We start from the raw sequence: 26,142 nt of genomic DNA on the forward strand, positions 1-26,142 counted from the left end.
AAAAAATCTCTCCTAAACTATAAATAATTTGGTTATATCCTTCTTCCTTGGTTTAACAACTGAACATACAAGCCACCCACTATGAAAGAGAAGGAACTGGTTTATTTACTTTGTTGCCTTTTTCTCCTCTCATTCTAAAATTTATCGTTATTAATTTTTTGATTAGCAATTTTGGTACTTAAAAGAATATATACTTAGTGGTCACCAGTGGTGAGGGAGGGGATGGGGGGGTTATTGTTTAATAGATACAGAGTTTCAGTTTGGGATGATGACAAAGTTCTGGAACGGACAGTGGTGATGCCATAACAACGTGACTGCATTGATGCCACTGAATTGTACACTGAGAATAATTAAAGTTGAAAATTTACATTGTGTATATTTGATTACAAGAAAAAATAATCCCAATGTACCACATTTTATAAAATATATATATATATATGCTTTATAAGGTAGATATCGTAACAATTCCATCCTACAAAGGTGAAGTCACTTGTAGAAGGTCACACAGCTATGAGCGGCAGGTTTGAAACCATTTTCTCTGACTGTGCAACACCAGAGGTTGCCACCTTCTGAGTTCCGTGTATCCTTGCTGAGCAGCAAGTATGTACATTTTCATTCATTCTTTGTTCCTTCAGCGGTTCTCTGGAGGGCCTACTTTGTTCCCGGCGCTGTCCTAGGTGCTAGCAAGCCTTGCAGCGGCCGGACACCAGGCAGGTTCAGCATTGCAGTGGGCCACCCAAGCTCACCTTAAACAGGGCACACACCTCCTGGTGCTCATTCTCCAGCGCCCAGAGCCGCCTTCTGGCTGCTTCCTGCAGGGGGCCGTTTACACACCTCCTGGAGCGGCTCTTCACACTGAAGGAGAGCGTCAGATCTTAAAGAGAAAGGGGGGAGAAATGCAATCAGATCAGGCAGGAAATGCAATAAAAGGGAAGAAAGAATTAGATTAAATGGACGTCAATTAATTGATGTCCTCTTTAATGAGAGGTTACAAGTAATCTTAATGATATCCGGAGCACCTCCTTTAAAATGTCCCCCAAGGAAAGAAAAAAAAGAAAGAAAAAAAGGAAGGAAGGAAGGAAGGAAGGAATGAAGGAAGGAAGGAAGAAAAGGGTGAAGCCTGGGAATGTTCTGGAATCCCAGGAGCTTCTGTTGGTTATTTCTGCTTTGAACAAGGTATATTCCTAGGCTGCCTGGCACCAAGGTAACAGTGCCAACACAGAACAGCTACACATATATTTCTTCCTGTGGATGATTTGTAGCAAATACTTAAGCTATCCATATATATGGAAATACACGTCAAACACATCAAATTTATTATGTGTAATAGATATTCTATGCTTTATGCATTATGGATACGCCATACATTTTCTCTAAACTATTTCTAATAAAATGAGTTTACTAATGTTTGCCAGGGTAGGTCCTTAATGTATTAAAGTCTAACTTCAATTTCTTACAAATGCACATTTGTTCAGCCAATACTGTAAGCAGAAGCTGTTTCAGGTGTTGGAATACAGCTGGAAACAAAATAGATGTGTTCCCTGTTCTCATGGAGCTTGTAATCTCTGCAAGTAACCAATTCTATGAAGATAATAACTTCAGATGGAGAAAAGTGCTAGGAAAGCAATGTAATTGGATTAACAGACAAAGTGATGGAGCAGTTTGGGGGGGCAGGGGTATGCCTTTCGATAGTGTTGTTGGAAAAGGTCACCCTGAAGAGGCTCATCTTATAACTGCACTTTGCCACATGTCTCCTTTAGATAATAAGTAGCAATCTCGTTAATAATTATCAAACACAATGAACCAAAAAGGCATTGGACTGGATAATTATAGAGGTCTCTCTTCTAGCCCTAACTTGCCAGGGACTTTGCAAATCCCTGAGCACATTAAAGACAGCCCCTCTCTTGCTGGCCTGGGTAACACAAGTCAGCCTGGACTCATATGTTTAAAGGGCCCATTTTTAACCTGGAAGTCCTGAAAATGCCTTGGCTACCAAGCAGCTCCAATAGGACATCCCCAACTGACCTGACACGGGTGTGAACTGCGGGTGGATGTTTGTTCCATTCCATTCCTCCCTGGCCTGTGTTCTAATCTCATCCAAGCCCTCCATCTTCAGCCGTCCAATTCAGTGCTCTGTCCAGTAGCCTCACGGATCAGCACACTGACTGCTATGAGGAGGCGAAGCCGGGGGAGGCGGAGTCACACAGACCTGGGCTCAAGGCTTGGCTTTGCCCTCACTTGCTGTGCCATGCTGAACAGTTAATTACATCTTTACACTTGACTTTTCTCATTAGCAAAATGACTTGTCAAGTACCTATTTCACAGTGCTTTTAAGAGGCTTACAAATGAGATTATTCATACAAAGCTTTTTGTTCAGTGCCTCCTACATAGTAAATATTCAATTAACATATTAAGCATCAGCTGTCAACTCTCAAACTCCCCACCCTATCACTGCCACAATTACTGCTCCCTCTGCCCTCATCTTGTCACATCTGTAATCAACCTTGACTCTGGCCAATTCTGTGACTCCTTTTCACCAAATCCATTTCTCCTGTCCTTTCAAAGTGTGATCCAAACTCCCTTCTAGAATCTCTCACAATAGCTCCCGCAAATGGCAGCCCCTTCAGTGTGGATCTCCTAGTCCTGCACCTGAATCCATGGATTTGTCACTCAAAAGACCTGGACTTAAATAAGCAAACTGCCTTTGAGATCTCAACAGGCCAGAGCTGCCACTGAGAGCCTCCTGCCAGGGCCACTGTGGGATCCTTCAGCATGACCAAAACAAGGGAATAAATCAAGTTCACTCCAGTGTCAGTGTGAAGTATACTTTGTCATTTTTTAAAAATCCTTCTGAAAACCAGTTGTTTAATCATGCTAATGTATCTGATTGATTTTGTCTGTGACTCTTCCGCGTCAATGAGAGATTGGAGGCTGGAGCGGAATGCCCCCTTCTTGCTCAGTGACTTTCCTGGAAACAGCACCACAGTGGTAAAGGCTATAAGACAGACAAGTTCAGCCCCTCCACGTACCCTTTGTTCATTGGCCTTCATGGCACTATTAAGGCAAAATGCTGACTACACTGCATTCAGGAAACAACAGGTGGCGAGTCACCTTTTCTCAAGGACAAGCTAACAGACAAGCAGATTGATAGAACAAGAAAGGGCAAGGTCGTTCTCATTGTCAGCCTAGCTGTTTGACAGAATTTGAAACTGGGAAAAGAAAGAACCTGATAGGACATATGAACACTATCCATTTACCTGGTTTATGTTCTTTGAAACATTCTTAATGTAAATCTTTTCCACAAATCTATCATTTGTATGCCAGGGAGGAACAAAGATGCACCTCCATCGTGGCCATGAACAAGATGAGGGTCTGAATGCCTTTGTCCTCACTAGCTGTGTGGCAGTGGGGAAGATGCCATTCTCTCTGAGACTTGGCCACCTTTGGAATGGGGAGTTTGGTGGCACCTCCCAGAGGTGAGCATGTGAGAATGAGAGGAATCATTTAGCACATGCTTGGCACATGATTAGCCCCCCAAAATGATCCCTGTTACTGTACAATAAACACTGAGTCTTATGCAGGTTGATCCTCAGAGTTAATGGTACAAGGTTCAGCCCAGGTATACTACCCTCTGATGCCAACTCCCTGCCAGCTTCACTGAGGTCTCTTAGTGGGAGCCGTGTGAAAGATGTGTCTTGAGAATAAGGTTTCTTTCACACTAATTTCAGAATCTTTTTCTGATTCTGAAAGATTCATACAGGTGCTCTTCTGCTCCGCCAATCTCACTCCACATATTCAACCCTTTATTTGCTTATTCATTTATTTAACAAGTATTTATTTAGAATGTGCTATGTATAAGGTACTGTATATAGAATATAAACATGACCTCCACATATTTATTCAACAATTTGTGTATTTATTTACCAAATATTTTCTAAGCACCAACTATGTACAAATAACTCTTTTAGATGCCATGCACAATAAATACCTAAGTCTTCAAAAAAATTAGCCCTGCCCTCCAGCACCTTAAAATTTAATTGCTAATGTATTTTCTTTAGTAAAGCAAATACGTATGGAGCTCCTAATACGTGCCAGATTGTGAAGAGGTTTGAGAGTCAGCCTGAGAAGCTTTAACTTAATCTTGCAGGCAATGGAGAGTATTGGAAGATTTGTGAGCAAGTGAATACCATAGTCGAGGTCATGCCTACAAAGATGCATTTGATGGTGGTGCCCGGAAAGGATAAAAGAAAGGGAGCCTACAGATGGGAGAGATAAAGAGGTTACTGTGGAATTCGACATGGAAAATACTTTAAAAAAATAGGGCTTCTATTTGGGGTTTAGATACCTAGAGTCATATTCTGTGGCACGAAACATTTTTCCTTGTCTTCAGATAAGGCTATACACTCACTTGATACGGTTGGATTCTTAGAAGGAGTTTCTTTACCTGGAAGAGATCAAATGAAAGATCATTTGTGTGAGTGTAAGCAAGTGATAAGCATGGACTACAAGTCTTTGTCAAGTGACAATTTTTCTCCTGGGCTGGTGGCATGAAGGAATTCTCTCCGCTATCACCATTGCCTTATAATTATTTAGTACTCAACTGTTATCAAAGACCTGTTATACCTGCTATGTCAATACCGCAGTAGCCTGTGTATCCCCATTTTATTTAAAACAAGTTAATAAGGGAGGCCTGGGTGGCTCAGTTAGTTAAGCGTCTGCCTTCAGCTCAGGTCATGATCTTGGGGTCCTAGGGTCAAGCCCTGTATCAGGCTCCCTGCTCCTCAGTGACCAGGGAGCCTGCTTCCTCCTCTCCCTCTGCCTACCACTCCCTCTGCTCATGCTCTCTCTCTGTCCCCCTCTGTGTCAAGTAAATAAAAATTTAAAATAAAATAAAACAGATTCCCACCCACAGGTCAGACTGAGTCCCATGGCTGAGGACACTGAAAATGCTCCATATATGTTGAACCTACAAGGTCATTATAGATCTGACTGTGGTGAGGTTTAAGATCAATGGGTGGATAACAGAAGTGTCACCATAGAGGGAGAGGGGGTAGCATCATTAGGGAGACGCCTGGGGCATGCTTGTAATGTATTGATGGTCCCCAGACTGTCTGACCACTAGAGTCCTGTATGGGATTTCTCCTCAGATCTCCAAAATGTTCCTGTCTTTGCCACTGTAGAATTGAAGTGAAAAAGGAAAAGAAAGAAGATCACGGCACAGCTGGGGTTAGGGAGAAGGCTATTTTGATGGCAGAGCGTTGAAAAGAGAAGAGAGTACAGCTAAAAAGCACGAGGCAGTGGATATAAAAGAACAGAAGGAAATTTCACAAGTATCCCTATGAAATGTGGGCCTCCCTCATGGTATTCCCAAAATACAACAAGAGAATTCAAGTCCTTAACACATTACTTTGGGTTACTCTGTTCCTTTGACCATGAAATTGCTCAAAGACTATACCATGGGGTCAGAATATTATAAGCTGCCTGGTTCTAGAAAGAGGGATTAGGAGTCTTGGCTCAACCATTGTTTGCAAGTCCTCACCTAATTCTCCCAGTTTCTTTGATTATAAAACTGTGCTAGGTCAGGGTCAAGCAGATCAACCCATTTTGCATTCTGGACCTGTTCTTCTACTGATGCAGCCCAAGAGTGATAGGGACCAGCCATCACACTCCATCCACTCACAGCTGATTAATGCTAACCCCAAATCCTCACATTGTTACCAGGAGTCTGTGCCTCTACTCTGTGCTCCTTGCCTATGCAGAGAGATTTTGAGACACCAGTGGAGGACCAGATTCTATTTCTTCATAGCAGGAGCAGTTAACACTTTTTGGGGTGATGGAGGGAGAATGAAATGGATTTGGGTTTGATAGGCAGAAGGAGGGGCCCGTCAGCTCATAGCTCCTCATCCAATCTTGTTAGGGGTTCAGTGTTAAAAGCAGCTTAGCTGGAAAGCAGGCAGTAATGAGCTACAGTTGAACTGGATCATTTTGTAGTTCTGCCCCCAGGAACCAAAGGTAACTGTAGCAAAAAGACACTGGCTTGGGAATCATGAGATAAGAGGTTGAACACAAATCAGATTCTCTCATACATTAGTTAATAACCTTGGGCAAGACGTTTCATCCATCCGTTTTCTGAGGTTTCACTTTTCCCACTCATAAATGAGAGATGGATCTAAGTTAGTGGTTCTCAACTCTGACTGCCTATTTGAATCACTCAGATTGCTTTTTAAAAATAGCAGTGCCTAGGCCACATCTCCAGAAATGCTGATTTACGTGGTTTGTAGTGAAGCCCAGCCATAAAAATTCTTTTAAGTTCCCCAACTGATTCTAATTTGAGCCAGTGTTGGGAATCACACATCTAGACTGATGCTTCTCAAATTTTCATATGTGTATGAATTGCCTGAGGATATTGATAAAATTTAGACTCTACCTCGGTAGGTTGAAAGCCTAAGGTTCTGTGTGTCTAATGTGCTGCCAGGTGCTACATCTGCTGGTTCCAGCATCACACTTGGAGTGGTAGCCTGCTTCCTCACTCTGGGACAGTTTGAATACTGATAGCCTCAGGGTCAGAGTCCATCACGAACCCACAAATATCATTTTTCTTTCTTCTTCCTTCCTTCCTTCCTTCCTTCCTTCCTTCCTTCCTTTTTGGTTCTCTTTTGTTCTTCTTTTTTTCTTTTCCCACATGGTAAATTTTTATTTTTATTTTTTTATTTTTAGATTTTATTTTTTTTATTTATCAGAGAGAGAGAGAGAGAGAGAGCACAAGCAAGGGGAACAGCAGACAGAGCGAGAAGCAGGCTTCCCGCTGAACAAGGAGCCCAATGCGGGATTTGATCCCAGGATCCTGGGATCATGACCTGAGCTGAAGACAGATGCTTAACTAACTGAGATACCCAGGGATTCCCCCATACACTGAATTTTTAAAGTTCAAATTTGAATTGCTTGACATCACTCAGAACTTGGGATATTTTGCATAACCCAGATTCTTGGCTTTGCTTTAAAAATGGGAAAATCTATATAGTTCAGGGCCCTCATTCTCATGTAGCAATAATTGTCTGGGGTCAAGCATTTGCTGTCCCTCTGTGGGCATTCATTCTTCTCTGGCTACCACAGTCTGCATGCCATCAAATTTACCCATTCACATATGGCCCCCACAAGCTGTGAGAGTGTGTACCTACTGCAAGACTGCGTGGAAAGAAAAGATAGCCTAAAGATGGTGAATGTCCACCATATAAGTCCACCTTGAAGAAGGAAGTTCATGGTCATCCTGCTTTGAGCAAGAGGGCAGGACACAAAACTCTGAAAAGATGTGTGAGGTTTAGAGCAGAAAATTGCAGTGTTTCATAGGACATAATTTGTAGACTGTTTGCATCAGAGCTACCTAAGTGCTGGTTTTTAAAAAGTTATCTGCCCGGGCAGCCCCGTAGCTCAGTGGTTTAGCGCTGCCTTCAGCCCAGGGTGTAATCCTGGAGACCTGGGATCGAGTCCCACATCGGGCTCCCTGCATGGAGCCTGCTTCTCCCTCTGCCTTGCTTTCTGTGTCTCTCATGAATAAGTAAATAAAGTCTTTACTAAATAAATAAATAAATAAATAAATAAATAAATAAATAAATAAAAAATAGGAAGTTATCTGCCCAAACTAACTTGTAGAAAATTAGAGAAGGGGGGATCCCTGGGTGGCTCAGTGGTTTAGCGCCTGCCTTTGACCCAGAGCACAATCCTGGAGTCCTGGGATCGAGTGCCGCATCAGGCTCCAGGCATGGAGCCTGCTTCTCCTCCCTCCTGTGTCTCTGCCCCCACCCCTCTCTCTATGTCTATCATGAATAAATAAGTAAAATCTTTAAAAAAAGAAAAGAAAAGAAAAAGAAATTTAGAGAAGAATATCTGCATGACCGAAGTAACCAGTTATTTCCTGAACAGGATGGGAAAGCACTACACACTATGCACAAAAAAAATAATGGATAAAATTAGGAACTTTTTTTAATCAAAAGATGCAATTAAGAGAATGCTAGGTAAGTGACAGATTAGAAGAAAATATAAAGAATGTGTATAGAATGTAAAGAATTCAAATCCAGAATATATAAAGAATGCTATGCATCTTTCAGAAAGAGGTAGGCAACTAGAAAAATGGACAAAAGGGTGAAGAAGCCCTTATCCAAGGCAGTATCCAAGTGGCCAATAAATTTATGAAAATTTTCTCAAGCTCATCAGGAGAATGAAAACTAAAACCATAATGGAACACCACTACACAGATTGACCAAAATAAAAAAGACAGATAAAGCCAAGTGTTCAAAGGATACAGAGCAATTGGAACTCCCATCCCACGTATTGCAAGTATGAGAATAAGGTTTGAAAATTTTTACTTTGGAAAAACTGTTTGACATATCAGTTCAAGCTGAACATATGCATGCAGTAAGATTCAGCAGTTCCATTCCTAGGCATATACTCAGAAGAATACATATATGTGTTCACCAAAATACATCTACAAAAATATTCACAGCCCCAGTATGTGTAACACCCAAAACAGCCTGGCAACAACCCAAATGTCCATCTACACAGAATGAATAAGTAAGTGTAGTATATACAATTAAGTACAATATAGCAATGAGAATAAATGAATGACAACCCCAGGAAGTAGTATAGGTGGACATTTTCACTTTTTGAAAATTCACAAAACTGTACACATATAATTTTGTACATAGCTCTGCATGAGTGGTAAATTTGGTAGACTACAAATAGAAAAATATTCCTTGAGCTCTTCTCTACCTACTTCACCTCCGAATATCTAGAGGTAGAGTCTGGGGATGTGCATTTTCAATTAGCCTCTTGAGGATTTCTCGTGTGCTCTCGTGTGAGAATCTGTGGAACAGAGAGCCAATTTGCTAGATGCTTGGGGACCCATGAGCCAGAGAGCAGCCACTTGAGACACAATAAAGAATCTGGAAAATCTGGGTGAGCTGCATAATAGGAAGAAGAGTTAATAGTTGCATGGGGATTTATAATTTACAGAACTCTTTTGCACAGGGATTATATTTCAACATGAAGGAATATGGAGACTTAGCTGGGAATTAGAAAAGGACCAGAGACAAATCAAGGCAACAAAAAGGTATCATACAAATGAAGTGTGTTAAAAAGAAAAAGATATGATTTTTTTAATGACTGCAAGGAAATAGACCAGTAGGTCCATAGTGGCTAGTGCCGAGTCATTTTTAATCATCTTTTTGTCTACTTTTGTCTACTTTCCAAATATTCTGTAAGAGACATACATTTGTTTTCTAGAACTGAAGGCAGGTAGAGAAGTAGGTGGGAACAAAGACTGCAATTAGACAGTCCCAGACTCAATCCTGTGCTTCTCATTAGCCAGATGAGCCACGTAAACCATTTGGTTCAGGTGGGGCTGACTCCATCCCTAGCTCCAGAAGTGGACACTTGACTCAAGCATCAACCAATCATGTTATGTTATGCCATGGCCACATAACCAAGGTTAAGCCAATGAGAATTAGTCTCAGGACCCTCAACAGCACTCTGCAGGAAGAGATTTCTTTCCGTTGCACTTGGAGCTGTGAATATGACAGCCTGGGTGGCTCAGTCCGTTAAACACCTGCCTTCAGCTCAGGTCATGATCTCAGGGTCCTGGGATTGAGTCCTGCATTGGGCTCCTGCTGAGCAAGGAGTCTGCTTCTTCTTCTGCCTCTCCCCTACCTTTCGTGCTCTCTCTCGCACCCTCAAAAATAAATAACTAAAATCTTTAAAATATATATATATATGACAGCCTAGAACTGGGAGGCCTACTACAGGTGAAGGCCTGCCTAAGGTTGAAGCCAATCCAGTAAAAGTTTAGGAGTTTAGGAAAGATAACTTTCTGATAACATCAATTGAATATCTTGATCCAGCCATACCTAAAGCAAACAACACCTGGACTTTTCATTCATGAATCAATAAATTACTTTTGGTATAAGCTCATTTCATTTTTATTATTATTATGGGTCGGAAAAAGTTACTAATTAAAAAAACATTGAGATTTGTTTAAAAACTGCCAAACTACTTTCCAAAGCAGCTATACCATTTTGCCTTCCCATCAGCAACACAAGAGAGTTCCGGTTGCACAATATCATCACAAACATCTGATATTATCAGGCTTTTTAATTCTAGCCATTGTATAGTTGTCTTATCTCACTGTTTCAATTTACATTTCCTTAGTAACTAATGACGTTGAGCATTTTTCTCATGTGCTTATTTGCCATACATATATTTTCTGAATGAAAGTGTCTTTACAAACATTTTGCTCCATTTAATTGGGTTATTAACCTTCTCATTACTGAGTTATAAGGGTGGTTTTTTTGTTGGTTTTTTTTTTTTAATGTTCTGGATACAAGTATTAGATATGTGGTTTTCATGTAATATCCCTGAATCTGTGGCTTCTTTTTCACTTTCCTGGTAGATTTATATGGGAGAGGTGGGGACTAAAATTACTGGCAAAGAGATCAGCAAGATAAGGGGGAATGAACTTTGTATGCACATGAGACAGCAGAAACCAGCCTGTACATACTAGCAAGGTCAATGATCATGTAGTTAAAATTGTTAAATATGGTAGAGTCAGGATAGGGACAGCATTTCAAGGCAAGCAGAGGAATTTAGAATAGATATAGTAAGCAATAGGGACCCATGAAGCATTCTTGAACATAGGAATGGCATTGTAGCAATGGAAACTCTACCTGGGGTGGCACAAGAAGGACAAGGGAGAAGAAAAGACAAGAGGCAGGGAGGCCAGCTAAAAAAGTTGTATGGCAATCCAGGAGTATAAGTGTGAGACTGTGCACTATGATTTTGGCAAGTGAGAAGTGAGGGGATTTAGTGAATGGTGTGGTTCTTTTTTTCTTTTTCTTTTTTTAAGATTCTATTCATTTATTCATGAGACACACAGAGAGAGGCAGAGACATAGGCAAAGGGAGAAGCAGACTCCCTTTGGGGAGCCCGATGCAGGATCACAACCTAAGCCACAAGCAGATGCTCAACCACTGAGCCACTGAGGCACCCCTGGTGTGGTACTTTAAAGTTAGAAAAGGGAAAGTATCTTGACAAATTGAATATGAGGGATAGAAGTAAAGAAGAGGCAATAATTATAGAAAATGAATAGAGAGAAGGGATTTAAGACACCATTTAGTTCAACTCCTCACTTCACTGTGGAGAAACTAAGGCCTAGAGAGGAGTAGTGATTTTACCAAGGTCACATAACAAGTTCACAAGAGTCAGAAGCATGCAGATCACTGGGAGCCAACTTTACTGCCACCATGACGTTAATCTAATCTCAGAACTCTGAGGTCTGAAGTCTCTAATCTGGAAACATCTCACTCTTAGAACCTTGCTAGAAAAAAAAAAAGAAAGAAACTTGCTAGACGTGAGCATTTGACCCATTTGAGCAATAGATGTATTTCTCCTCCTCAGTCTCTCCTAACTTCCACCCCAACTTTAAAAAGGAAACATTAAAAAGTGTTTCCCTGCATGCTTTTTTCTCCACCTATGTATTTTTTCCTTCTTTGACTTGACATTCATATCCACCAGTAGAGTTTATGATGTAAACCTACACTGTCCTCGTTAGGATAAATGTCAAATTACAGCTATAGGTATATCTACCTACATGGATGTATCTCTGATCATAATGTAGAGGGAGGGGAAAAAGCAAGCTGCACAATGATATCATTTTGTTTGAGTATCAATCTTCAGAAAAAAATCTTTGCAATGATTATGAGTACACAAACATGTAATAAAAGCACAAAACCGCTGAATTCATGAAAGTGATTAACTCTGGGGAGGAAACGAGGGAAGGAAATGAGACTGGGAGAGAACTACCAGGGGACCAGAGGACCCTACTTGCATCTACAATGTTTTGTTTTTTTTAAGAGAATGAAATTAAGGTATTCTGAAGCAAACATGGTATAATGTAGAAATGTACTAGAGCTAGATGGTAGTTTTATTGTTCTGAAATTCTCTGTTATCAGTAAGTTCAAAATGCCTCACAAGCTTTTTAAAGTTCAAATATGAGACATCATTCAGTACTGCCAGCATTCTTCCTCAATTTCCTATTATTATACTCATGATTCACATTTACCAAAAATGTTGAAAGTTAAAAACACCAGCAATCAATATAGGCAAATGTTCCCTCTCACATCCCCTGTTTAAGAGTGTAAGTCTGCCAAACTTCTTCAAGCAAGTGTTAAAGATAAGGGGACAGTGCTAGAAGCTTTTAGGTCAATAAACTTTGACATGACTTACTCTGTGATCCTCAGTGAGGAACTATAATTTATTAAACAGCGACAAGAATCTCCAAGGGTCCAGGAAGTCAGACATGACAGCAGTTGACCAAAACCAGCACCTCTCACCATGTGCAATTGGGAGATTTATGTGAGCAAATGAGAAACATTACATGGAACAGATGCTGCAGGCAGCCCATGTGTGAGAATGCAGGTCACTTGAGTGGCCAGAGCCAACATTCATCATTGTGTGACACGGTGGCAAACCAGCCAGGCATCTGTCCAGAGCTCGGTGCTACCAAGAGCCTTCGCCTTTCCTGCTTCCCTTACCCCTGAGGACTGCTGGTCTTCATTGTTTACTCCACTTTAAACAGATGTAATGGCAGAAGCAGCTAGAAACAGGAGCACAGTGGAGACAGGAATTAGGGAGAAGGGTTGTAGGAAGAGTCTTTACTAGTGAACAGTAAAACAGTCCACAATTACTGAGGGGTTATCAGAAGCCAGACCCTGGGCTAAATCCATGAGATGAATTATCTGATATAATCCTTACCCAAAACTCTGTGTGTGACCAATAGTACCATTGGATCCAGGTTACAGACAGGAAAACTAAGGTTTGAAGAATATAAGAGTCTTTCCCTAAGTCACAGAACTATGGAGTCACTCCAGAATATGTCTCATACTTTGTTCTATTTCCCTAGGAAAAACAGGGGAGCCTAAAAAGGGATTTTATATCAATGGTCCTCATACCTACAACACCCATATCACCCTCTCTAGGGAAAAGCCCCGATAAGCACAGAAAAAATGTTAGGGAAATGGTATGAAAAGCCTTGATAAAGGAAATGGCAAGTTGACTCAGAGAAATAGTGGATTCGGGATCCCAGCCACTTAGAAATGCCCCCAATCAGGTGAAACAATAAAATCATTGGACAGTAATATCATAAGAACTCTGAGGATGCTTTCTTCAGTGTTGATTGGTTAACTGGTTGGTTTTGAGCCATAGAACTCTTGTTCATGAAATCTTGGGCTGAGGACAGGATGTCACACAGAAGCAGAGCTGCTCCAGCTGAAGCTGGGGGTCAGAGAGCAGGAGCAGAGCTTCCTAAGGCACCTCTGCAGGCCAAGGCTACATTCCCTCATCTTATAGATGAGCAAAGGCCTAGAGGGAGAGCTTGATAGGCTAGAGTCACAGAAATGTAATTAATATGGCTGACATTTCCTGTGCTTAAATCACTGTTTGCCAGATAGTTTTGAGTGTTTCACACGTAGACTTAATCCCCCCACACACAACTCTATGAAGAATGTATAAATATATCAGTAAATCTATAGACAAGGGGACTAAAACAGAGAGGTTAAGTAAATTGCTCAAGGTCAAGTCAAAGAACCACAATCAAACCAGACATTTTGGCCTCCAAGACCAGGTGATTTTTTTTTTTAATTTTTTTTTTTTTTTTTTTTTTTTTTTATGATAGTCATACAGAGAGAGAGAGAGAGGCAGAGACACAGGCAGAGGGAGAAGCAGGCTCCATGCACCGGGAGCCTGACATGGGATTCGATCCCGGGTCTCCAGGATCGCGCCCTGGGCCAAAGGCAGGCGCCAAACCGCTGCGCCACCCAGGGATCCCCAAGACCAGGTTATTAACCATGGTGATGGTTAACTGCCCAAGTGATGGTAGACCTAGAACCCAGGACCCTGGCTTGCAGACCAGTGATCCTTCATGTTCCCCCACACTCCATTTAACGTCTGCTCCTGCAGAGTACAATGGCAACAGGATTTAAGGAAAGGGTCTGACAAGCTTATAAATCTTAGAAATCTGGAGATGCAACATGTTTTCATAGCTAATGGTTGTGCCTTTTGTGCCATCTGCAGATCTGTTTGTCTTGCCTAGCAGTTCTTCTGGGCTCCCTTTCCAAGGAACCACATGGTGCTCCAGGAAGACGTGGAATCCTGACAAGGGTTAGGAATGATTCCTCGGCATGGTGCTCTCCTATCTCCCAAGTTCTCCCCGACTCTGCCACTTTCCCCCAAGGCTGCCACATATCCTGATAATTGCCATACTTGAGATGGCAGGACCCCACCTTGGTCCTGCTCTGAAAAAAAGTGAGGAGTCTGCACTAGGGTGACTAACCACCCTAGTTGCCTGGGACTCTTCTGGTTTTAGCACCGATTGCATCCTGAGAAAGCCCTCGGGCCCAGGCAAAACTAGGATATTGGGTCACCTGATATCAAGTCTCAGATGACTTGACAATTTCTTAGGGCAACGACTCTCCATGGCTTCAAGTTGACGTACCATAAAGAAAAAAAGAAAAGAAAGAAAATCACTCTGTAATAGGTAGGAGGCAGGAAATTGCCTGTTTTTGTCTAGCGACAACAACCCTGATGAAAATAGGGTTGAGTGACTGAGGCCAAATTTATGGCCACTCATGGGCCCCAGAGGCACTCACTGCCTGAGGTTCTTTCCTGACCTAGGGAATCCTGGGAAGAAAAGACGGAAGGGGTTAGTCACACCCTGTCAGTGGCAGCCAAAAGCAGCACTGGCTCCTTACAGAGCTCAAAGTCTCTCTCGTCAAGAAAAGTAGAAGTTTCCCAGGGTCCACTCCCTTTTCACAAAGCCGGAATGACAAGCACTGGACGAGGGAAGGAGAGGGGGCCAGAAAGCAAAGTCATCTCGGCCGCTGGACTCTTTGGAAAAGCAGCTTCCCCAACCCAACAGATCCCTGAGTCCTCACTGGACCAATCACCTCAGGGAAGCCACAGGCCAACCCCCTCCCCCACGTCAGGAAACTCACCTGGGCCCCAGGATAGACTCGGCTCCCCGGGAATGCAGAAGCAGCCACCCATGTGTGCATCATTCTCCCCAGGCCAAGGCCCCTGGGAACAACAGCCAGAAGAGCACTGGGAGGGACAGCCTCCCAACGGTGTCCCTCCTCCCGCCTCCTCCCTGGCACACTAGGGACCAAAACCCGGCTCAATGCACAATGCAGCCTTTGACATCAGGCTGCAGCAGGAGGCCCAGGCAGGAGGGGAGGGGCAGCCCAGCCCTCAGGACCCATAGTCCCTACACTGTCAGGCCTCTGACTGGGGAGCAGCACTCCTCCCTGCCTCTCTGCAGATTGCTTCAGGCCTATCAGGCTGTGGCACATTCCTCACATTCTAGGACTGAGATACACAGTTGGGTTCCTGTGGGGGAGGCCAGGGTGGAGGAGAAGGCCAGAGAGCATCCCAGGAATCAAGGCTGCTGTTCTTGTTTCCCCCTGGCTGACTTGGCCCGCACTGACTTGCCTGCCCATGAGAGAGCCATCCCCACCCAGCCTCTCTGTCTGTGAACACCTCCCCTGGGCACAGCAGCTCACCGGGGCGCCAGCAGCATTGGTGAGCCAGCTCCTCACTGGTGAAAGGGCACAGCCCCAGCCCCTGCTCCTAAAGCCTTGGTCAGAAGGAACCCAGGCAATCGCCTGCTGGAGCCCAGCACCTTACTGATGAGAGGATGCAGGACCAAGTCCGGTAAGGTTACAAATTTGCCCAAAAACCTGGTGACACCAGACCAGCCTCCTTTTCACTTTGGACAAGTTGCGGAGCCGGAGAATGCAGTGGACGCAGTACAGAAAACCTCCTGCAACATCTTCCAAAGGAGGCAGGGAAAATATGGTTGAATGTCCACAAGACTGGATGGAGGCCTGACTGATCTAACAGCCAAGTTCAAGGATCACTAATTACTTATTATTTTGTTAGTGCCTAGAGCAAAGTTCAGTGGGGAGTGAACCAAGGAGGGAGGAGGCACAACCGACAGGACACAGGAGTCCTATCCACTACTCTGCAGGCTACGTGCAGGCTGGACTGGAGGTCACTCGCACAGCATTTTAAGGAGGGAGGTGAGTTGGCCGTGTTTATATTCTAGGAGGAGCACCGGGGTGACAATATAAAGGATAGCCCAGGGGCCAGTCCCATGGGGGCTGTCACGAGTGTCCACTGCACACACCAGCTCAGACTCAGGTGACAGAGTCTGGCTTCAGTTTCAATGCTGACTCATTTTGACTCCCAGTCACTTAAACGTTTGCCATGGGCCAGGCACTCACTATACATTACTTCATTTCAATCCCGTAACCGCCCCACAACATAGGTCCTTTCAGCTCTATTCTCTAAGTGAGGAAACTCACGAAGAGGGGCATATAACACATCCGAAGCCCCACTATGTATGAATGTCAGATTCAGGACTGGAGTCAGGTCTAATTGATTCCACAGTTGGGGAGCTTCATTTTTCTGATATACAAGCTCTTTCCATGACCACAGTGAAAAAACAATTAGATGATCTGATAGTGAACCCTCAGAGCTTGCTGACCACTACGGAAGGCCCAGGAGAGGAGGGCTAGGGTGGGGCAGGGAGAGCGGCGGTGGGGCAGGGGGTGGGAGTGGACAGGGTCTCTCCAGTCACATGGGGGATTACATGCGGGATGTTTTCTCTGTGCACTTCTGTCTAAAATATCCACTTTCATAATGTCCCACGCCTTTTTCTTCACCGAAGCACTGTTTTAGGATGTTTTCTTGGGCTTAAGATAAAAGAGCAAGAGTTTCTTTAGAAGATAGTCACTCAAAACTTTGGGAGGACATAAGAATCAGATGGTGAAAAGAAACCATGGTTTTGGGATGCCTGGGTGGCTCAGTGGCTAAACATTAGCCTTCAGCCCAGGGCATGATCCTGAGACCTGGGATCGAGTCCCACATCGGGCTTCCTGCATGGAGCCTGCTTCTCCCTCTCCCTCTGCCTATGTCTCTGCCTCTCTATGTGTCTCTCATGAATAAATAAATAAAATCTTTAAAAAAAAAAAAAAAAGAAAGAAAGAAGCCATAGTTTAACTTGCACATGATGACAAATGCTCAGACTTATCATTTCTCCTTGACTAACCTGTCCACAATTCTTACACAGGTACAGCAATAGAGATCAGAAATTGTAAATGACCAGAACCAACCAAAGGAAGTCCGTCTGTCCCAGGTGACACCCTGAGGCAGTTGGCTGAGACACACATTTTGGCAAGTCCACTCTAGATAAAGTCATTGTTTTTCTCGAGATGCAAGAAACTAGTGCTATTCTGCATATGGGCTGAGGTGTATGAATATGCCTTAGGTGAATTAGCCTGAACAAAGGCTTTCCAGACAGAGGAGCAGCAGGTGCAAAGGCCCTGAGGCTGGACCATGGCTGGCAAGTGAAAAGAAAAGCATGTGTGGTTGAAGTCCATGAGACAGAGCAGGGTATAAAGATGAGGTGAGAGAAAGCAGCTAGAGGCTAGATTGCAGAGGACATTGAAGGCCATCTAAGGATTTCAGCTTCTACTATGAGTGAGATGGGAGACAATATAGGATGCCAAATAGAGGAGTCTCATGATAGACTTATAGTTTTAAAGGGTCACCCTAACTGCACCTAGGCTGGATGCACCTAGGTGGCTCAGTTGGTTAAGCATCCAACTCTGAATTTCGGCTCAGGAGATGATCTTGGGGTCCTGGAATTGAGCCCCCTGTCAGGCTCCACTCTCAGCAGGGACTCTAAGGATTTTCCCTCTGTCCCTCCACCAGCTCATGTGTGCTCTCTCTCTAAAATAAATAAATCTTAAAAAAAAAAAAAAAAGGAAAAAGAAAAATAGACTATAGCTGGGATTCCATGTATGCAGCAAATGTAACATCCGGGAGAAAGATAATGATGGTCTGTATCAGAGTGACAGCAATGGAGGTAATAAAAGGGGTTTAGGTATTAGATATATTTCTGAATGAAGAGTATATTAATCTGCAAAGAAGAAGAATCAGTAGGATACAAATATATCTGTGATACAAGGTGGGCACTGCCCCACCTAAGAAGTTCCCACTAAGCTTCAGGAAATGAGAAGTATGATGCCATGTTCTTCTGGGAAGTAGCCAGACGTCCTGATTTGTCATAGAAACCAGATATCAAGATTTTCACATGAAGTTCCCGAATTTTTTAATGGCCACAAACTAGGCTCACTCCAGTAGCACATACACTAAAATTGGAATGACACAGAGATTAACACAGCCCCTGTGCAAGGGAAACATGCAGATTCATGAAGTATCCCATGGTTTTGAATATTATATAGAACTGCTGAATCATGGGGCATCTGGGTGGTACAGTCAGTTAAGAATCCAAATCCAACTCTTTCAGCCCAGGTCATGATGTCAGGGTGTGATGAGACTGAGCCCGACTGAGGCTCTGCACTATCAGAGAGTCTGCTTAAAATTTCCTCTCCCTCTCCCCCTCCCATGGGGGTGCTCTCTCTCTCTCTCTCCCCCTCCCGCAATAAATAAATAAATAAATAAATAAATAAATAAATAAATAAATAAATCTATCTTTAACAACAACAACAAAAGAATTGTTGAATTTTATGTTGTTCGCTGGAAACTAATATAATGCACATTGTATAATGTGTTACTTATACTTTGATAAGAAAAACAAGAATTAAAAAATTAATGCTCAAAGACTAATTCAGAAAATCTTTTAAAGCACTGTGTAGGCCAATACTTCAGACCAGACAAACTTACCTTTTTTCATTTTATACTTATTATACAATAGGTTGTGATGTTAAAATATAAAATGTGACCTGCCTTCTCTGCCATATGCAAACTCTTGAAACTAAACTAAATTTTTAAATTTCCTTTTAGAGGTATTGGTTTGAATTAAGATTTGCTTTTGAAATGCTATAAAAGGGGGATCCCTGGGTGGCGCAGCGGTTCGGCGCCTGCCTTTGGCCCAGGGCGCGATCCTGGAGACCCGGGATCGAATCCCACATCGGGCTCCCGGTGCATGGAGCCTGCTTCTCCCTCTGCCTGTGTCTCTGCCTCTCTCTCTCTTTCTCTCTGTGACTATCATAAATAAATAATAATAAAAAAATTTTTTTAAAATGCTATAAAAGTATGTATTAAAAATACAGTGATTGTCCAGATTTTTATTTCTGATGAGGAAACTTGAATTTTTTGTACATTAGCTGTTTATAAAAAGCATCTTAAGAAAACTAATACATTCTAACAGAGAAAAAATTAGAAATACAATTTACTTGTATTTCAATTCAGGCCAAATCCAGCCCACAAGCAGCCAGTTGGACCCTTCTGATGTAAAATTGAAAATGTTTTCCTTGGGAAATTCACAGTCTAGTTGGGATAATATATGCACTGAGGAACTATAATTCAAGGGGAAAACTGTAAGACTATGTCATGGGTGGAATTCTCTCCCCTTCAAATATAATATATGGAACGCTGAACCCCCAGTACCTCAGACTGTGATTTTATTTGAAAATAGGATTGTTGTAGATATAATTATTTAGGTTGGGTTCATACTGGAATACAGAGGGTCCCTAATCCAATATGACTAGTGTTCTTATAAAACAAACACCCTGTGAAGACACAGACCCACAAGCAGAAGCCCCAGCAACAATGAGGGCATTGAGTTACACATCCACAAGCCAAGGAATGAAGAGGATTGCCAGCAAACCACCAGAAGTCAGGGAGAGTCAAGGGATGATCCTCCCTGAAGGTTTCCAAGGGAGCTTAGCCATGCAGACACCTTGATTTGGGACTTCCGGTCACCAGAGCTATGAGACAATATATTTCTATTATTTTAAGTAACCCAGTTTGGGCAGTTCGTTAAGATAACCCCAGGAAACTCCATCTAGATATGTTTTTACCTCTCAAAGGTCAGTTTGGGTATTAGATTTGTGGTCAGAAGACCAAAGTTCAAATCCTGGCTCTGCCATTTCCAAGTTGTATGCTGTTTGGCATAGTCTGTCCTTTGAAAATAACAATGATAATAATAGTCACATAGAGATCACAAAAAATTTCTATCTCATAAAATGATTGTGAGAATTTAAAAAGTGTTTCCAGTTGTTGATTTTTTACTTGCGCAAATCTTGCACGTGTGTGTGTGTGTGAAAGAGAGATCACTGTTATACCAGTCTTTGGTATATTGTCCATGAGTCCAGACTCTGAGGAAGAAGGGACATCCTTGTTGAGAAGAATGTACCTATCAGCCATGACAGAGACAAAAATCTCAGTTCCAATCAGAAAGCTTAGGAGGAAATGCATCTAAGTAAAACTAGGACTGCCTGTCCTCAGATAATCCAGAAGATTCCTTTCATTACTTCAGGCAAAGGCATCCAGCCTAGCCACCCTAGCTGCATTTCTCTCTTTACTTCTTGACTGGCCAAAGTTTTCAATAGACACACGTTTTGCAAGCAGTTTACTTAAGAAAGAAAAATAAATACTCATGCTCAACTATTTTCATCACTATTTGGCTTTTGTGATCTAGTAAATTGGTTTCAAGCAAAAAGAAAGGGGTATTCTGGGTGTTTTCACTGATAAATTTCATTGGGTGGCCTTGGGAAAGTCAACCTCCCCTTAGGTACTTTCCTTATGTAGTCACTTTGTGTCCTCACCCATTCAAGTCTTGTTCCCGTGATGACTTTGTTCAAGTTCCTCTGAAAGTGGGATCCCCAGATCTCCATTCAACTATCCAGCAGAGCTGTGTATTCTGTACACAGCACGGAGGCACTGTCCCCTCCTTTGTTTTATGTATTGTACTTTTGCTAATGGATTCCAAGTTTCCATCAGCCTACAGGAGTCAGGAGATAGTTCACATTCTATCTACTTGGAGAGTTTTATCAAAATTCAGATGCCTAGATCTTACCCAGCTCCAATGAAACAGAATCTCTGATTAGACCCACTCCTAGTGATTCCAATGTGCCTCCAGATTTCAGCAAATAATGCCCCAGGGATTTCTTTTACAGAGATGAGGGACAGGGCCAGGTGTACATTTCAGGGGTCTAAATGTCCATAGAGCTCTCCTTTTCTTAATCTTCTGATCTATACTAAAGTTAATTAAAAGCCTTAACCACAAGGGAAGACCACATGCAGGGAATCTGGCTCTCTCAATGAAAAGAATGTGAGGGGACACCTGGGTGGCACAGTTGTTTGGGCCACAGACTCTTGGTTTCAGCTCAGGTTGTGATCTCAGTGTTATAGGATCGAGCCCCCAATTGGGCTCCATGCTCAGCATGGAGTCTGCTTGACATTATCTCTCTCCCTCTCCCTTTGACCCTCCTCTCTGTGTTCAATATTTCTCTCTCTCTCTCTCTCTCTCTCTCTCATGAATAAGTAGATCTTAGAAGAATAAGACGAAGAAGAAGAAGAAGAAGAAGAAGAAGAAGAAGAAGAAGAAGAAGAAGAAGAAGAAAGAAAGAAAGAAAGAAAGAAAGAAAGAAAGAAAGAAAGAAAGAAAAAGAAAGAAAGAAAAAGAAAGAAAGAAAGAAAGAGGGAGGGAGGGAGGGAGGGAGGGAGGAAGGAAGGAAGGAAGGAAGGAAGGAAGGAAGGAAGGAAGGAAGAAAGAAAGAAAGAAAGAAAGAAAGGAGAGGGCCCCTCTCATCCTCAAGTTTCAGCATCCACAAATAACAAAAAAAAAAAGATTTATAAATAATATTCAAGACTTCCATAATGATGAAATCCTCTATCTTACTATATCCTCACACCTATATCCATAACATAGGAGCTGGACCCACCATTTTGTAAGCGATGAAAGGGCTGTGTGAGAGACGTCAGGTGACTTCTCCAGGGTCTTACTGCTAGTAAATGACAGCAATAGCTTTTCCCAAACATTCCAGCCAGCACCTGCATATACAGTAAGCTTCACCACTTAAGACAGCCAGGAGAATATAAGCAGACATATATATACAACATCCCAACCCCCAACCCCTCCCTCAGGCAACATCTGTCTACTAATAAAGATCAGATTATCTTAACCTCCATAGAACCATGTATGTATAGAGGTCAAGCAAATGAGTAAAACAGTTTATCATACATGCACTAATTTAAAAGGTTTCAAAAAAAATAAAAGATTTCAACAAACATGAACATCCAGGGAAAGTAGGAAAGAAGGACAATAGACCAGTCCTTCTCAAACTTTAATATGGATATTAATTATCTGGCATGATAGGAAGAATAGTGCCCCCCAAAGATATCCACATCTCCAGAGCCTGTGAATATGTTTATGTTTTCTTACCTGACTAAAAGGACTTTCTTGATAAGATTAAGTGAAGGAATTTGAGAAAGGGACATCGGATGGTCCAGATGTAACCGCAAGGGAGGTGGGAAGGTCAGAGTCAGAAGATATGACAAGCAAACTAGAAGCCAGAGGTCAGAATCAGAGAAAGTGATTTGAGATGCTGCTACAGTGCTGGTTTTAGATGGAAGATGGGACCATAGGCAAGAAATGTGGGAAGCCTCTAAAAGCTGGCCAAGGCACAGAAAGGATTCTCTAGAACTTCCAAGAGGAACACAGCCCTACCAACACCTTGATTTTAGCCCAGTGAGATCCACTTCGGAAATCTGACATCCAAAACTACAAGATAGAAAAGTTGTGTTGTTTGAAGTCACTAAGTTTGTCATTTGCTACAGCAGCCATAGGAAACCAATAGACCTGGGAATGGGGAAAATGCAGATCCTAATCCCCGGTCTCTGAGGGGGTGAGACGCTCTAGTGGGAGCTTGCAGGTGGTGCCCATATGCTGGCTGTTGGACCACGCTTTGAGAATCGAGGCCATCAGAACTCCCCTGCAGCTGTTCTTTCAGTGTCTGGAGCCTTCAGTTAGTAGGGGATGGGAGCATGATCCCACAGAACCCTCAGTTCCTCACCTCTGACTGCCCCAGTGTCTGTGCCACTGCAGAGTGTGGACCTGTAGTCAGTCTTATATTCAGTATCACCTACTCTGAGACATACCTCCTTTTATTCCTATTTCTGCCCCCGCTTATTCACTTTAGTGATTATAGTCCTAAGTCTGTGTTTATTTACCATCTCCCCCTCACATTTCTGCTGTCCTGTTCCCACCATAAAACACGGTGCCTGATGAAATAGGCACTCTTACATGAAGGAAGGAGGGAAGGAAGGAAGGAAGGAAGGAAGGAAGGAAGGAAGGAAGGAACTAAAAATTTAAGGAAGCTCTTAGTTCTTGTTTAAATAGATACCTGACCAAATCTCTCACAACTTATATTTGTACAACTGATTTTGTTTTAAGCTACCTAATCCAAAAGTTTCCACTGATCTAAGTTTTCTCAGACTGTCTCTATGTTCCAAGCAGATGAAATCAATCTGAATATTGATCTTTCCCATCCCTGTTCAAGATTTCTCCCCAACTCTGAAAAGCCTGCTGCAGCAGGTCAGTTCCCAAGATGCAGACCCCAAGAGGAAGACTTGTAGGCAGCAAGCTTATGGGGTTGTGTTCACAGGATCCCTATGGGGGAGGGGGGGACAGAACCAGGCAGAGGACAGAGTGGCCTGCAAAGCACTCTAAAGAGAGTCCTCAGCTGGTTCCCACAGGGAGCTCAGGGGTAGGTGGGCCATGTAGAGTCATCCTGGGCCAAGGGCATCTGATAACAACCAGCCACTGGACTGGCTACATCCTCATAAGGGCCAGTCATTGAGGGCAGGGTGCCCCAGAAGGAGACACAAACTGGACGTGGCACTCTTCTGTTCTAGGCAAGCCCCAGAGAGGGACTCAGATGAAAGCATCGACCTTGAAAGCTTCCAGCAACTGGAGGAAGGAGTGGGCCAGTCGTGATAGGTGGGGATCCAGGCAGACTCCACAACATCCACCACACATCCCTTCTGTTTCCTCAGGCACTGGGGGAAAAGAAACTATTAAATCAAACTAAGCCCAGAATAGAGCTCTGTGTCACACCTATATGAACTAGAGAGGAATAGACAGATGCAGAGAGAAGAACACTGACGTAGAAGCGTCCAGAAGGAGGAGAACTGTGTACACAGAGCCTGTTTTGGAGACAGAGTTCCTCTGAGGTGGGATGTATGAAGGCGTCGAGAGTACAGAAGGTGTGCATTTGGAGTAGCTCATGGGTGAAGGCCACAATATAACCAAGGAGGGGGAGACAAAAGGAGTCCATGGGGTAGCAAAAAAAGAAGCTGATTAGAAAGAAATTGGAGGGTTGCTGGTCCCAGTGAGGGATAGACAGGACTGGCTGTTAAAAGTTTGCAGGGATCCAGTCATGGGAGTTATGTCTTTCTTCCAGGAGCCTCAAAATGGAGCAGGGACAGCACACAATAGTCCAGAGCTGACAAGGCAGGAGGGTCAAGGGGCTCTAGGGTGTGAGAATCCAGGGGGCTGGTGAGACAGTTACTGAAATGGGCCACCTCAGAGTCAGGCTAGATGAGGAGACCGGGGACAGAGATATGAGATCAGAGACCATGTCACAAGGTCATAAGGAGACTGTCCAGCAACTTCTGGAGATTTCAAGGAGTGGGAGAGCCAAAAGACAGAGGGAGGCTGCAGAGGGGAATTTCAGAGATCATGTTTATAGTGGAGAGTAAAGGAGAGCACCTGTAGAGCATGGTGAGGAAAGTACTGTCCTGTCGGAAGGCCAGGTATTCTGTTTGAAATGGTGTCAACACAGCCACAGTCATATATGTGTGGAAAAGTTCAGACTGAGTATTGAATAAAAATGTGAGGCCACTTTCAAAACACTTCGCTCCTAACCAAAGCCCAGTCCCCTCCCTAAAGGCAACCACAGGAAATTTGTAGTATCTTTCTGAACTCTGGCTCTGCATCCTAGACACATGTATATGTGATCCCATTTCTGTATGGAAATTATATATACATATATTATATATACATTATATATATATATATATATATATATATATATATATATATATATATTCCCATATAGGATCATATTACGTAAATTATCATATATCTTATTTGGCCCACTGCTTCACTCTCGGCCCGGGACTCAGCCCGCAGTGTGAGAATGACAGTGTTGATTTGGCCTGTTTCACTTGACTTGTGGCTGGAGCTTCAAGTTAAAAAGATGGGAACTCTTGTAGAAAGGAGAAGCTTCATGAGGGCAGTCCAGGCAAGAGCCATGGGTAAAGCTGACCCAGAAAGGGTTCCTCTTTCTCCTTGACAAAATCAAAACAAACAAATGAGTCCCAATGGTTTAGCCATGTGGATTGCTAACATTTTCCTGTTTCTAGATGAGAGTTGTTAGTCTCACTTCCTGAAATCTAAACAAAGTTCAAAACAAACTTATAAACAAAGGGATCCTCTGCTTCCCCAGATATCAATTCCACTCCCCGAGAGGAATGAGCCAAGATACTACTCCTCTGATGACTTTCCCAGCAGAGCCCCATGGCTTCCTCCTTCCTGGTGGCCACCAATTGTTGTGAACATCCTCGTGGGTGTAGATTTTTATTTCTGTTAACCCCTTTCTTCACACCCTTATAATTATGTAGGGAGTAGATTGTCTTTCCAATGGAAATTATTTGGGGCTTTTAGATGGTCCAAGGTTCAATGATCTCTCCTAAAAGCCTAATCCATCAGCATCTAGCTGAGCAAGGTGAAAAAGATTCTAGGCGGAGATGAAGGGGCTCCACATTCAAGCCTGATGCTGTGTTGGCCTCAGCATGAGGCCAAGAGGCTGAGCAGCTGGTTCAAGGGTGGGGTTCCTCAGCTACCAAATGACTTAAGGGCTTTACAAAGCAGCTGTGAAGAGAAAATTAGAAAGATCCCTGAAAGCATTTTTAGTAATTGGGAAACACAGGGAAGCACTGTGTGTGTCTTTAAACTGAGTCCACACAACTGGGGGAAATATTTGGTCAAAGAGAGGGAAATTAATCTCAGCCTGGGATAAAGAGAAAGAATTCAAGACCATGTCACCTTCACGTATGAAGTTATGCTGCTTTGAAAGCCCTTTCATTCAGATTCATTTACAAGCCTGTAAAATGAAGAGGCAGGGTGAAATTCTTATTGCATTTGCAAGAGAAGGGAGGGAGATAGGGAAAAGAAGTACTAGAAGCCTGCTCTCTCTCACCAGGGCCCTACCTGAGTACTTCTCT

General features: G+C 42.9%; 1 protein-coding gene and 1 non-coding gene across 26 annotated transcripts in view; one reads left to right on the forward strand and one right to left on the reverse strand.

Moving 5' to 3' along the window:
* The window catches only part of SH3TC2 (SH3 domain and tetratricopeptide repeats 2), a 113,198-nt gene that overhangs the window by 40,282 nt on the left and 46,774 nt on the right, over positions 1-26,142 (reverse strand). For 13 of the 25 annotated variants that reach the window (XM_041747660.1, XM_041747659.1, XM_041747656.1 and 10 more), the window contains 2 exons: positions 4,346-4,444; positions 747-874 (listed from right to left, as the gene is read on the reverse strand). In XM_041747660.1, the coding sequence (XP_041603594.1) occupies positions 747-874; positions 4,346-4,444 (227 nt within the window). Of the gene's footprint in view, positions 1-746; positions 875-2,025; positions 2,298-4,345; positions 4,445-12,581; positions 12,644-15,038; positions 15,121-15,602; positions 15,896-26,142 lie in introns of those variants that run through there. The other 12 variants (XM_041747661.1, XM_041747662.1, XM_041747663.1 and 9 more) reach the window with 9 other exon arrangements.
* LOC121488519 lies at positions 18,236-18,337 on the forward strand. Its single transcript, XR_005987137.1, has one exon. It is a non-coding gene; the product is annotated as a U6 spliceosomal RNA (small nuclear RNA).

Source organism: Vulpes lagopus, chromosome 3, assembly GCF_018345385.1.
Source record: "Vulpes lagopus strain Blue_001 chromosome 3, ASM1834538v1, whole genome shotgun sequence".
NCBI lineage: Eukaryota > Metazoa > Chordata > Mammalia > Carnivora > Canidae > Vulpes > Vulpes lagopus.